At 39.2% G+C, this 14,627-nt stretch overlaps 1 protein-coding gene across 1 annotated transcript in view; it reads left to right on the top strand.

The window, feature by feature from the left end:
- Window positions 1–13,525, top strand: part of GLP2R (glucagon like peptide 2 receptor) — a 41,798-nt gene extending 28,273 nt beyond the window's left edge. The window contains exons 10-13 of the mRNA XM_086473778.1: window positions 2,392–2,480; window positions 3,604–3,742; window positions 10,982–11,023; window positions 13,193–13,525. Of these exons, the coding sequence (XP_086329904.1) occupies window positions 2,392–2,480; window positions 3,604–3,742; window positions 10,982–11,023; window positions 13,193–13,525 (603 nt within the window). The remainder of the gene's footprint in view (window positions 1–2,391; window positions 2,481–3,603; window positions 3,743–10,981; window positions 11,024–13,192) is intronic.
- Window positions 13,526–14,627: the final 1,102 nt, after the last annotated feature.

Genomic DNA, 14,627 nt, shown 5'->3' with positions numbered 1-14,627 from the left:
GAAAAAAAAAAAAAAGCAGCATAGCGTGACAAGACTGAGTTATGAATTATTTTCTTAAACAAATGCAAAAAGTGTACAGCTGGTATGAGATGATAACGAAGAGATGGAAATAGCATGATCAAAACAACTCATGAGGACATGATTACGAATACAGAATTTTGATAGGTGGGGCTATGGTGCGTCCAGAATACCTTGTATTCTCACACAGTCAGCAAGGCATAAAAGGATTAGAGGAATAAGTGCTTTGGTTGGCAAGACAGATAGCAAATTTTGTACAGAAGAGATGTACTTTACTTATGCAAATGTGTATGGGGAGTAAAAGAAGGAGTGCTCAAAGTGTAATATTGAGGAATTGATGCATTCAATACATCAGTTGGAAAGGATGGTATTTGTTTCTGTCACACTGGAGAAAAGATGTGGAAATTAAAACTTTAGAGAAGAAATAATAGACTTTTTTTTTGGTGCTGCTGAATTCGAGAGAAGCATGTGAGAAAAACAGTGGGCATAGTTGGGACTGAACCGTGAAAAAGAGAAACATGCTTAGTAGCCATCAAAAATGTAAATAATTAAAGGACAATGGGGGACTCTCTATCCAAAAAAAAAAAAAAAAAAAATAGAGAAGACCCAGAAAAGAAAACAAAAAGGCAAAAAAATCCTGAGATGTGAAAGGAGGCAAAAGAGAGCACTAAGAAAGACAAATAGTGCCAAAACTGAGGGAAAGGTCGAGACAGACAAAGTCCAGACCTGAAGGGATCTGAACCAATTTCTTCCTGGATATGTCTGATTCTGAAAGAAGACTCAATCCTCAGTTTACTTTTTGAGGGCCTGAGCAGAAAATACACAGCCAGTGGAACACAACTAGCAGAAACAAATAATAGTATTTCTATTACATCAAAGTGATGAAGTGTTTTGCTTTTGTTGTAAAAAAACAACTTTTGAAGAACCTTGCAGTGCTGACTATGGTGAGTTCTTTGTATTTGTAAAAACAAAAAAAAAGTAGTAAAAGGAGAAGTCAAATTCTAAAAGTTAGGAAAGACCAGTAAAGTCATCCATTTAAAGGTAACTCACCCCCTCTTGTGCATGTACACATCTGTATCTCCCCTAACTTGTCCAAAGAGATGCCCACAAGATGAACTATTGCTGCAGAATAAAACAGGAGAGCACAGTCTACAAGACATGCACTTTGATAACAGAGACATACGAATGACGAAAGGGTGTTTCATGAGGAAAAAGGATCATCCAAAAAGGATGAGCTTAAGGTAGTTCAATGCCTGAGAAAATTCCTTTCTGACTCTGTCTCTGTCCCCAAGATCATACACAATGCTAGGCAAAATATCACAGCTGTCTAGTAAATTCTGTCTTTTGTTTTCTGAATATGCCAACAGCTGATGGGGTAAGGGTTGAGCATTTGCAGTTGCAGCTAAAGTAGCAAGTATGATACTCTCGGTAAGATAATGTTGATGCTAATTGCCCTGCAAAATCAAATCAAAGCACTTCTGACTGGTGACCTCCATCTAGCCATGCTTTAGTTGTCCTTTTTTTTTTTTTTTTTTTTAAAGGGAATAATATCCACTTATCACCCTGTGATATTTTAAAGATACATCATCTGTGCACATCTGGGGAAAACAGCATGAAAAGTGTTCTATTCTTTACACAGAACAAGGACTAGGGTTCCAGCAGTAATACCTGCACATCAAAAGAAGACAAGAAAAATAGTGTCGAATAATTGTTCATCTACAAAATAAGGAAGCAGGGTTCTGTATTAAAATCGACATGTAATTTCGTACTGGATGATCATGCAGCGTAATGTAGACATAAATCAGGCTGAATACGGCACTTCTACATTTCTCCACTTTGCAACCTTAATAATTTTTTTGCACAGGGCTTTGGTTTGTGGAATTTAAGTAGTTAATGACTCATAGGCATTTGCAGGCCTCGTCAGAAAAGAAATATTTGCAGATTAGTCCTGGCCAAGTCAGCACAATTTAATTAGCAAAGGAGATAATTATTTGCAAAAGAATGCCCAGGGCTTCTTTGTCTGGCTGTCTAGAGCCTCTTTATCTGAAGAACTGCAACCACTGTTGTTTTTTACCATATCCTGCTTACCTGTTATGGTTTGGTGAAGACTTGTATGACCTAAAGGTGTATAAACTCTGTTAACTGCCTCATTTGAAGAGAGTTGATACCAGCAGAGTCTGTCACTGCTGCTCTGTGCTCTCTACTGCAGCTGTGGTAATAACCTGCTTCTGTCCTGACCTGATCACAACTGCATTCCAGCTAATTGGCGATAGGCTTTACAAGTGTCTAATATCAATTTCACATTTCTTTAATAGCTATATGAGTAGTGTCATAGCATTTATTGTCAGTAACCCATATATATTTTCTTTCAAGGTTAACTTTGGTATCTTCTTAAAAATTCTCAGGATGCTGATTTCCAAACTAAAAGCTCAGCAAATGAGCTTTCATGACTACAAATACAGGTATGTAACGAACAACAAAGAAGTCCTCACCCTTCTTTTTTTTCTCACAACATAAGAAGGTTACCGATTTGCACTTGTATACATTTACTTGTTACAATCAGGTGTAACAGATATTCAGTGTATGGTATAGGAAAGCCATCTGAGGAAATAGGCTCCACAAACATAGCAAGGAGTTAAGGGTGCAGTGAAAACTGCACTTAAATCAGTGGAAACTTAAGGATTTGTCAACTGCTTTTCACAGCCCAGTTCTTCCCAGTTCTTAGTACTTTTAATCAAAGCATTTGGAATACTTGCCTGCTACTACAGTCCTGCCTTACTAAGAGAAATTATTTTATTGTCTAAATTCCACTACTAACTTCCTAATAAATTCCAGTATTAAATCCCTAACAAGAAGCATATTTCCACTTTTCTTCAATATTTAGGGTCCAAAAGGTCTTGGCTATATTCTCCAGATTGCTACAGAAAGATTGTTGCAATGATAGTCACAGACAGCAGTGCCTGTATTTAATATTGCTTCATATTTTGCATTATATTCTCTACTGCTTATGATTTTATTAAGATATCAAAGATTCAGGCTATTCCTCACATTGCAAGCCTTCCTCAGAACTCACTCCTTTGAGATCTCTTCTTTCATCCATGCAAACACATTCCCAGACTTGTTAAAGAAGATTCTCTTCCATAAAAATTATTCTGGTTGTATTTTTTAAAAAGTAGACGACTGCTGGCAGTACTGCAGAAACTTTCAATGCAGCTCCATAGATATTTTAGCAGTGATAGGAAGGTCTAAGAACTCTGTTGAGAGATCACTCATATTTAGCTATGTAAATATTTTTCTGTTACCTAGCAGCATATGTTGATGACAGTGGCCTTCCTGTTCAACTTCTTGTTCCTAACTTTTCACCGTAAACCCAAAGCCAAGATTCCCTCCTGTGCAGACTTTTCTGATAGTGTGTTCCAAAATTTGTATCTATGAATTTGTACTCAAAATCACAAAATTACTAATATCATTTCAGAGTCAGAATATTGAGGGAATATTTCTCGAATCATTTTTTTGTAGCTGAATTTTTTATTTTTGCATGAAGGATGTTGAAAAAATGCTATAATAAAATATTTTATTTTTAAGGTTGGCAAGATCTACGCTTGTGCTGATTCCATTGTTGGGGATCCACGAATTTGTGTTTACTTTCATCACTGATGAACAGGTGGAAGGACTTTCAAGACATATAAGACTTTTCATTCAGTTGACAATGAGCTCATTTCATGTAAGTACTGTTTCGCAAGTACTGTTTTTAGGGGTCATAGATCCACATATATATGTTGCTCACCTGTAGATACCACAGATATATGATATTCTTATTTAATATTATGCTCCAACCTATAATGTCTCTAAATACACTATTACAGTGACAAGATAAAAAATGCACAAACTGCATATTCAAAATACAGCAGTCCCAAAGACTGAAAAAGGAGTCTGACATCTCCGGAAACAGTGTGTCCTGTGTTCTCTGGTAGTGGATTACAGTTCATCATAGACCCCTGTTTTGAAAACTGGATTAAAGTGGTCTAGTTAAAATATGTGTTTCATGGAAGTTAATTCCCAAAAAGCACTGAAAGGCTTTTTTTTTAAACAAGATTTTCAAGTGTTATGTTGACTTTGCAGTCACACTGAGGAAAGAGTTGGTTCTGGACTCATCTTTTTTCAATGCATAGTACACATCGAGCATACTTCAAACACACCACAATAACCTTGTGGTGCCACTGTACAAACAAAAAAAAAATCAAGACTCTGTACCAGGAGCTGGAAGGATCAGCTTCACTTTAGCTTGGGTAGTTAAGGCAGTCAGTTCATGACTGACACAGAGGGCCTTTGGGGCAGTCCTTACCTTTTAGGACTTTTTCCAAAAGGACTTGAATGTAGACTACACGACATTTGGGATAGTTTAATGAGAGGAGGTTCAGAACAGTACTGTGAGAACAACGAGCAGAGTTAAAACATTTGCTGTGAGGAGAAGCACGTGAAGGATAAGTAGGAACTGCTTTGTATGGGGTTCCAGCCTAGAGGACACATTGTGGGTACGCCTACCAAACTAGTGCCCTCAAACAAGTGCACAGAAGACACATTTTGTACTTTGACCTTTGTCAGGGCCATGACTCTCTTGAGTTGTGTGTTGTTAAGCATTTGTAACAGAGGTACTTCCATGCAAGCCTAGAGAAAAAATCCAAGACTTTTTGTGCAAAAACCACACCTACATGCTTCAGGCACCTATGTATTTCAGGCCTTCATAGTTTACATATAGGCATCCAAGATGTCATTTGAGATGCCCTTTTAAAGACCTCAGTTTGGGGCTGCTGTCTTTTTCATGGGTTTAAGCGTAAATTCAGCAAAACACTTAATGCATCAGAAGTGAAACATAGAAACACACCATGAATTCAGTGAACAGGCCAAAGTAAAAAACTCCACTTTTTCACATTAGATACCTGATCAGTGCACTCTTCTGGGAAAAGGAGACAAGACAGGCCCAAGCTAGGAGATGGTTTAACCTGATCCAGGGAAGTGCCCAATAAGACTTACGCAGCATCGTTTCCTCCTGCCCAAAACAAGCTGTGTAAGCCAGAAACTGAAGATGCAAAATGAACTATGAGGAAGGAGATTGAATCTGAATCTGTGGCTTAATGGTTAGAGAAGCTGGCTGGGAAAGGGACATTTTGAGGCCTCAGCACCTGCCTCTGAATGTTGACATCATTTATGTTAAATGACTACAGATTTAAAAAGGTAAGAGAAAACTAAAGTAAACAGAGGAGCAAGGAGTAGAACATTTCAGCACTTGCCTTACTCATCCTTTACTTCCACTCACAGCTTTGTGAGACATGGCAGTAGTTGCTATCAACCTGCCTTGATTCAAGAGAAGCTATAGATGTGCCTCCACCCAGAGAGACTGGTAGCTGGATGACTACTCCAGGGCATGGCTGTGGTGAGGCACTAGGTATTTCTCATACTTCCAGGTTATTGATCAAAATAGGGGTTGTATCACATCAGTCAGCATCTCCTCCTTTGACAAAAAGCACATTGACCCACTGACTATAGCTGGATCCTTAGCACAGGTGTCCAAGTCCATGCAAAGAATAACTGAAGCAGTTGCAATTTCTGCTTTGTCATTTTTTTCTTGGTTGTTTTGCATCCCAGCTTGCAGTTACTGGACTATTGTTAGTCCCAGTCCAGGTGCCTAGTGCCCCATCCTCCACTCCATTCAGTATATACAGGAGATTAACACTTAACTCGACACTTGTGAAAAATTTCACTTGTGTAGGCCTGAGTGTTCAAGCTTGGGTCACAACATTTAACTCCACTGAGTATAGTTTCGTAACCCTTAAATGCTTGTATATGTTCCTACTGGTTGAAGGAGTTTTGGTATTTTCTCCCAGCAATAAAAGTGTCACCTCTACATTGTCTTCCTGTGATTGCCGAAATTTAAGTCTGGCAAGGTCAACACCTGCAGACCTGTGTTTCATATCTACTCTCCTATATCTATAGGGAGCTGTTTTTCCTTCTGGTAATCACTTCAGCTTGCCCAACAGGAGAACTCTTCACATTTTGGTTACAAATAACTATAAAAGGAGACTCTATAAAGTTCAAGACCTTATGGAATGCCATTTATAAATTCTAACTAAGATTTTAATAGAGTTCCTTTCTAATGAAGTTGCCATATATCTAGTTCTATCAGAAGGCACACAAGGCAAAGCAGGTAGCAACTTAACTTTCCTGAGCAGAGAAAGAGCTTTCTTACTGTCTTCTGAAAGAAGTAGGTGGGTCAGGAAGTACTAACAATTCTTCAGGTGAAAGAATAACAAACAAGCTTCATTCCTGCAATATTCCGTTTGAAATGTCTGTGTATCAAGCTTTTCTACATCCTGAAAATCATAACTATGAGAATGTCTGTGCTCATCCAAAGTTTGGGCTCCTTTTTCCTAAAGTGTGTGCTCATTCACTGTATCTGCAAAGTGACACTATGGCCTCCTATATGGACATTCACAAAAGGTACTGTACTCATGAACAAATTTCTAGAGCTGAGATAAAATTTGTCAGAATGTTGCAAACCTGCAGTGGTAAGAAAAACTTCTCTACACAAAGTTAGATCAGTAGAGACGTCATTTATTAATGATGCCCACCAGGGTCATGGGATCCTTCCCAAAGATGTCCGCCCGCACGTTGCAGTCAACAAATATTGATATATTAAATTCATACGTATTTAGTCTATACAATGCATATTCATTATCATCCTCTCGATGATTGGTTCTTCTTTTCTCGCTTCTGATGCAAATTAGCGTGCAGCCTCTGTCGTAGTCTTCTGTTGTTCCCTTGTGAGTAGGGGGTATAATTTGGGTAGGTGGTCCGTGAGTCTGAGGTCTCGACCACTCCTCAAATTGACCATGTTTGGTCAAGGAACATGTCCTTGGCTCGTAGGCTCTTGGCTCGTACCTACTTTGGTCATGATTCAAAGATTATACACAATGAGTACTGTAATAAATCCTATCTTGCAGACATTTTGGACAATAACACATTATTCTTGTTTCTAACCACTAATAGATTACTGGTTAATAAATACCTTAGGCCTGAGACTTTTCAGGGGTATCCTAGCAGCATTGGCAATACAAATTTTACTTTGTATTTGATCATTATTCCATTTGAGACTTATCTTCCCAAAATAATAATTAGTCTCCCCTACTAATACCCACTAATCAGAATTCTTGATATTCAAATCAAGATGGGAAAAGTAAGGGGATTTCCAAGCAGTATCACTGTTGCATGGCAGGTTTCAAGTTTCTCTAGTTTTTAAACAGTAACCACCTGGTGAGGTTTCTATGATTACAAGTCTCAAAAGACACACACACTTCTAACATACTAAATCTGGTGATTTCTGCAGCAAGAGCACTTATACACATGGAACACATAGATGGACTAACATCTGCAGGTCAGGATAAAGTTTCTCACCTATACAATCAGCAGAGTGTTTTAGAGATGTTTATGCCCTTGACTCCCCTTCAGTCACCCTGCTTTAGCAGTGTGTAAGGAGGCAGGAACTTGGGGTAGTGAAGGAACGAGAGTGTAGCTCTGGCAGTTCTACACCCTCATATGGTGACTGCAACCACGAAGGTGTAAGAGCCACACTGCATTACAATGGTCAGTCGTAAACAGTCCAAATTCCACAATGAGCTGCTACTGAAACTCAGATATTCTCAAATAGCCACTTATGCACAAGTATACATGCATTTCATTGTAATTATTTACTCTCCAGTTTACAAAGGCTAAGAACTGGACATGCCAGTCATTCCACAGGCACAAGGAACTGCTGTCTGTTTCAGTTTGTGTTCTTCAGAGCTGCTGAGTAATGACTTTTTCAGGTAGTACTCCCACTAAGCTACCTGCTTAGCAAATTTGTCCTTTATCCTTATCTTCCTGTCTTGACCTTCTTGGTGAGACAGGACAGCAATTTCCAGGTCTCCTTCCTTTGATGAGGTACACAGGAATATCTCCGGCTAGAAGTCCTTACTACTCAATAACTCACTACTTTGACATACGTCTGCCCTCTTCTACAGTCTGAGACATGAAGTTATCAAAGCATTATTGCATTTTTCCCACAATTTATGGTGATTCTTGTTTTTAACCTGTATATACGCACCAGTGCCCTGGCATATGTATGCATCTGTGCTTTGATGCCATTATTGAGGCTCTAATTAAAAATTTCCACTCCAAGTTGAGGGGTAAAATGTCCAGGCAGGCAGAAGGGAGTTCATGCAGAGCCAGCACCCTAAGGGGGCCTGCTGACATGGTGTTGAAGTAAATGTTCCTCAGTTAGACATACCCTTACTCGGAGGGGTTGCAGTGACTAGGCATTAATTTCAAGAAACACAATCATTTTAAGTGAAAATTTTATTTACTGGCTTGTACAATGGAATCTGATGTAGAATATAGTTTACTTATCCCTGCTAGAAAACACAAACTTCATTCCTTTTAGAGGAACTTGCACACGCTTGGCTACATGGACACTGTAGAAGCAAAACTTCTTTTCAAAATACCCACAGATCTTAGACAATGTTTATTGCAGATTCTCTTTTTTAGCTACAGCATTATTTGTGAAGGGATTAGCAAAAGAGCACATAAACTGTACACAATTACATTTGTTTAGTCTGTAAATCTTCTCAGTAGTTTTAAAAAGCAGTTAAACTGTTTTGTTAAAGAAAAACAATTACTTCTGGGATCTCATCTGGAGGTTTTAACTCAAATATTTTGAAGGAGCACAAAATTAAATTCTAAATAGGAATTCCGCTGCAGATAGATATGATGCTTCTTTGCTTTAGAAAGTGGAGCAATTTAAACATCTTGGCTCACTGGTGCATGTGAACTGTCAGCCACAGGAAGAAATACTGGTTTCTGGTGGATAAAACCAAGTTATTTAATGAGTAATGTATCATGTTGCCATTGTCAATAGAACTGAAGAACAATCATGAGGCTTACACTTGCATCTATCCTTTGCTATTAGTTATTATGCTGATGAACATTTCTTCTGAATTTCTGAGTCTTCTTTTTCCTTCACACTGTGATCATTTAAAAAACATATGCCTTAGAAGTCATGGCATATGGGAAGATTTCTAAGTATGAAGTTCCATGTATTGCAAAAAAAAATGAATCTGAGGAAGCATTAAAGAAATCAGGATATAAAATGAACATCAAACATAATCAACTGAATTTTCCACCCTCTGGTATGATTTTTAGAGTGCTTCTGCTTGTCACTGCATGTTCTGATCTTGCAGCAGCAGTGAACTAAATTCACAAACTTACATTCAACACAGAGGTGCCATTAGTATTCACAAAGCCCTCTCCTAATCCTGTGAGTTTCTGTATTTCTGGCAGTGGGATCATCAGGCTTAGCAGTCACAGGGCTTAACAGCACCATGTAGTTTAGATCCTATTTCTGCTTGAGGTGCCTGTGAGGCCAAATTTAGAGCTTATGCTCAGAGCACAAGAAAAACCACCTAGTAGTGACATTTTCATGGACTGTCTACCCAAAAAAGACAACTATCTCCAGGTGCAGAAGCAGTTCTGCATAAAAAGCTGCTTTTTAAGCAATTAAATTTGTATTTATCCCTTAGAACCTCTCCATGTTTTCTGAGTCTTCTATAACTGTTATTCTAAAATTTGTCCCCATAGTTAAATAAAATGACTTATAAACTCTAATGACCACAATATTTTGTGATTTTTTTTTTTTTGCATGTGGCTGTGAAATAATTCAGATTGAGAGGATTATTTAAAAGTTACATTGTCAAAATTACTTACATCTTGCTACCATAACCCAGGTGAAGCAAAAAATATAGTAGAAATAAAAGACATGGAAAAACCAATTGTGATTGCTATTTCTCCTGCCTCCATTTCCACTGCTGTGGCAGATAACTGCACATATGCTTAAGGAATCAATGGCTCCAAACCTTTCAGGATTGCTAGAAAATTAACAGTAGGCACAAAATGCTATTGGTTAGTGCTAGATATAATAAAAAAATATTGAAGATGCTGTGTATATGGTTTTCTTTTTAAGCTTTTGCCTGAGAAAAACAGAAATATTTCTGGAAAAGTATGAGTGTGCAAATATTTGAATGATGTCAGCTGTATTGTATATGGTTACCACACCTTTTTACTTTTGATATGAACACTGCCTTGGGACTGATAGTCAAAAGTATCTATTCTCTTCATCAGAACATGTGTTATTGATGTGTTTAGACACACCAGAAGAAGTGCATTTCCTGAAGCAATGGTAATAAATCTGCATATGTGTGACAGACTGTTAGGCTGAGATGCACGCACGTAAGCTGTTTTGATCTGAGATCAAATACAGATAGACTGGAGGAAAACGGAAAGAGTAGTTTTGGGGTTGGTTTAAAACAAGTTTTATCTCTATGATTCAAATTTTTTAAAATTGCTTATTTAAATAATTTTCAAAGGAAAAATGGCAATACAAAGTAGTTGTAACACTTAATGCAGTCAGTCTTTAAACTAGCATTAATCAGTTAATATATCACTAATTTTTAAAAAGCTCCCCAAGGAGATCCCTCTCAGTAGTTTCATTTGCAAAGTCAAACAAACACGTGGATAATATGAGACCGCAAGCTGCACTGTTTTGTTTTACCATATTTAGAAATAGCAGCAGTCACAGTATTAAAGCAGTAGTTTGAAGAAAAGAAAATGTGGCAGCAAAACAAAGATAACATGGAAGATCAAACTGAGTTGTATAGTATCTGTTCTTCAGCATCTGCACCAAATGTGCCCTACATTTGCTAAGGCACCATACAAAGTGAGTACTTCAATAATAAGTAAATACAGGCAACTAGTTTTCTTTTTTGAAAATTAAGAAACATTGTTTATATTTATGGCTTCAGCACTGATGTCATCTTTAAACTAAACCTTCAGGTATTTCCTGTAACTTTTTCTTCTTACTGTCTTTCTCTTACAGGGTTTTTTTGTAGCAGTTTTATATTGCTTTGCTAATGGAGAGGTAAGAGAAAATGCTATGAGAAAAGTTTTTAGTTGATTAGAAAAGTATATTAGTGACACCAAGAAGGATGAACACACTGACTAGCTCTGCTTATTTGAGAGCATGTGTGCATTCTTTTGAACTGGTATAATTAAGAACAGCAAGACCTCTCACAGGTTTGGGATTCAAATGCAAAGTATTTCCCCTGAATCCTGAGTGGCTATAGCACTGTGGAGGTATGGATATGCTAGTTTGTCTGAAATACCAGTAGAGGCTTACAACCAGCCACTAAACCCCACTCCTTTAATCAGCTGGGATCCCAGACTTCGTGTTTGGCCAGGATAAGCCCTCTCTTAGTTTACCCCTAAAGTCCATGTGAAGTGACCAAATTTGAGGTGCATTAATAGCTTAGACAGTAACATGTTGAAAAAATAATTTCATGCATGCACTGCTCAGGACATCCCTAAATTTCACATGAGGGGATTCTTTATCTGGAAGTTGCTATGCCTCAAGGGACAGCTGGGGGTTCAATTTGTTCCATGCCAGGATTTAGGTAGATCAGTGATGGCTCTTATGCACAGAGATGTCAGCAGGCAAAGCTAACCTCCTGCCTAATGTAAGGTGAAGATTGCATTCTGACCAGGTTGCTCAGGGCTTTTGGTCAGTTGAACTTTGAACTCCCTCCAAGGACAGAGGTTCTACCACCTCTCTTGTCTTCTGTTCCAGTGCTCCACTGTGCTCAGGAGGAAACATCTTTCCCACTTATTCTGTTAGGACTTCCCCTATTTATTTCAATTTATGATTGCTGTCTCCTGTGTTCTTACCGAACACCTCTATAGAGTGCATGGCTCCATCTCCTCCATGATCTCCTCATAGGCACTATTTAGGCCTTCATTAGGCCTTCAGTGTGAACAAGCCCCACTCACTTAGCGTCTCCTTATAGGGCAAGTGCTCCAGCCCTGGTCTCTGCTGATAAGTTCAAGTTTATCAGTGCAGTTCTTGTTCTGTGGGCCCAAAATTAGATGCAGTATTCAGAGCTAGTCTAACAGTTACTGAGTAAAGAACGTTTCTCTTGATCTACTAGCTCTGCTTCTGCCCATACAGCCCATCACAGCTGCAGGCTGTCTTTGCCTTACCACACTGACTTGCCACAAGCTACCTCAGAATATGATGCTATGTAGGCAGTGGGATTGATCTCACTCAATTTTAAATGTTTTCTAAGTTGAATCTCACTGTCTGTATTTCCCTTATATCTGGTCTGGGTGCAGACCTCCACTACTTGCAATAACAGACAAGTATCCAGCGCTGGTAGCACTTAGGAGCCTGGCACAGCCAGCTGGCATGGTATGCTCTGCACTGACACAGGTACTTGAATTTAGACACCTTCTTAAAGGCAGCAATGAAACAAATGAGATGGGCTTTATACAAAAGGTAACTTATATGTTCCTAACATTTAACAAGTAAACCTGCAGCAATTTTGGAACTACTTCTATAGAAAAGAGAGCTGGCACTTGTCTACAGTACAGAAGTACTTGTTTAACACTTGTGAAGGGCACAGAACTGCTAGCATCCCTCATCAGCAGTTGAAAGTTGATTTTTTGGCCTTCTACCTCCTGGTCCAGCTGACGTCTCAGGTCAAATGTCCTGCTGGTTAGAGCAAGGGCAGGTCCTACTCGTTTCCTCTGGCTGGAGTCTGCCCTCGGCCTGCAGCACTGGCTCTGGTGATGCAGGCAGAGGGACACTCAGTGCTGGGGATCTAAGGTAGGCTGCCAGATAAAAAGCTGTAACAAAAGAAAACAAATATCCTAGCACGAAACTCCAGTAAAGCTGTGTGGTCCTCATTTCTGCAGCCCTTGGGCTTTCCTCCTCCTCACTTCATCAGCCCATAAAGACAAAGGTTGCTTGAGCTCTCCCACAAACGTGCATTAGGATTACAGTGTGTCAGAGATTCAGGGGCTAGGAAAAACTTTCGTAAGTTAGAGTGGAGAGGGTGGACTCTTAAGATGGACTTAGCAAACAAGTCCTGTTTCTACCCTACAAGGAGTTCGCCGGGTGGGAGGTGCACCCCAAAGGGGCAGGAAGATCAGCACTTCCACAGTCCCTCTCATTTTACAACTAGCACTTGGATTAGTGGGCTGTAGGGTGGTCACAACCGTTGTGGGGACAGACTGTCTTCTTCTCCCCCACCAGGTGAAAGCAGAGCTCCAAAAGCAGTGGTCCCGCTTCCTGCTGGCAGATCCCTTTGGCTGTAAACTCTGCTTTCTTGGGGAAAACATAAAATACCTCAGGAAATGTTCACAGAAGGGAAAAAACCAGCACCTCGGCAACAAATACCACTTGTGCTTGGAGGCAAGCAAGCCCCGGGGCATGCAGCTTCAGCAGGTGCTAATGAAGCAGAGGACAGATCTCAGCCCAGAGCCAGGCTGTGCTCTGTCTCCTCCACGGGCAAGCATGTCAGACAGCAGCGAAGGAGAAGTCACCAGTGGAGAGACAACAGAAGTCTTTGAAGAAAGTGAGATTTAGAAAGCTGTCCACTAGGACAGCACCTTCCAAGAGCCACGGTATTTTGAAAGATCTTCTCTCACCTCCAGACTGTACAGATCTCTGGGATGTGCAGTGCAAGGAGGAAGCTGTTAATATCCCAGTTGTCTCTGTCTTCTTAATGTGAGAAAAATGTTGATCTGAATGTTGCTAATCTGTATGGCAGAAGAGGTTTGATGGATCAAAAAATGCTTTGAGTTAACCAGTCTGGAAGATAACTGACGATGAAGGAGATGTACACAGGGGAGTCAGATGTACTCTGGAAACGAGTAGACTCTGGGCACACACATTGTGTCCCAGCAGCTTCATCCATGCTTGACTGCCATTCTGCTCGTATAATAGAGAAGCTGTCTGTTTTTCTTTTTCATAGGTGTGTTTCATAAATACTCTTCTCTCCACAGACTGAAATCATCCCCCATCTCAAAAAAAGTTTCAGGCCAAACCAGACACATTTTGTTTAGGTAAAATGAAAGGATTTATAGATATTTTAAAAAGCCAAACAAAACACTTGGGAAGAAAACAAATTTTGCTTGTATTTTTGAGCATCTTCACTGAAAGTTTAGTGCTGGAAATGTCACTATAAAATGAAAGACCAAAACGTTTTCTTTTGAAAGTGCCCAAACAAAATGTTTTGATACGTTTTTTTATTTACTTATTTTTGTTTTCACTATTTTTTTGACATGAGCCATGCATTTTGATGCATCTGCAGATTTGCCCTACCTGTGGCCCAAATGACAAAACAGATCAGTGGTAAGTGCTGCTTCCATATTCTTCCCAGGGGACCCAAAATTGATAATGACATGGGATTGTGACAGCACCAGAAGAATATTGTGAAATCCTTCTTCCAGCATTTAACAAGAACCATGACGAAGTTTTGTCACATACAGCTCACCCAGAGACCTATGAAATTCAGTTGGTTTTGTTAATATTCTATGAGCCAGATTCCAAACTTGTGAACATGAGCCAATTGGCATACTAAAAGGAAAAAAGACAACTGAAATTAATGTGCAATATTTTTCTACAATATAAACATATACCCCAGGCACACACATGTTTAACTATCCAGCCTGCAGCTAATTACATA

Source organism: Leptosomus discolor, chromosome 15 (genome assembly GCF_034619465.1).
Source record: "Leptosomus discolor isolate bLepDis1 chromosome 15, bLepDis1.hap2, whole genome shotgun sequence".
Taxonomy (NCBI): Eukaryota; Metazoa; Chordata; class Aves; order Leptosomiformes; family Leptosomidae; genus Leptosomus; species Leptosomus discolor.
This window is presented reverse-complemented; position numbering and strand designations above follow the sequence as displayed.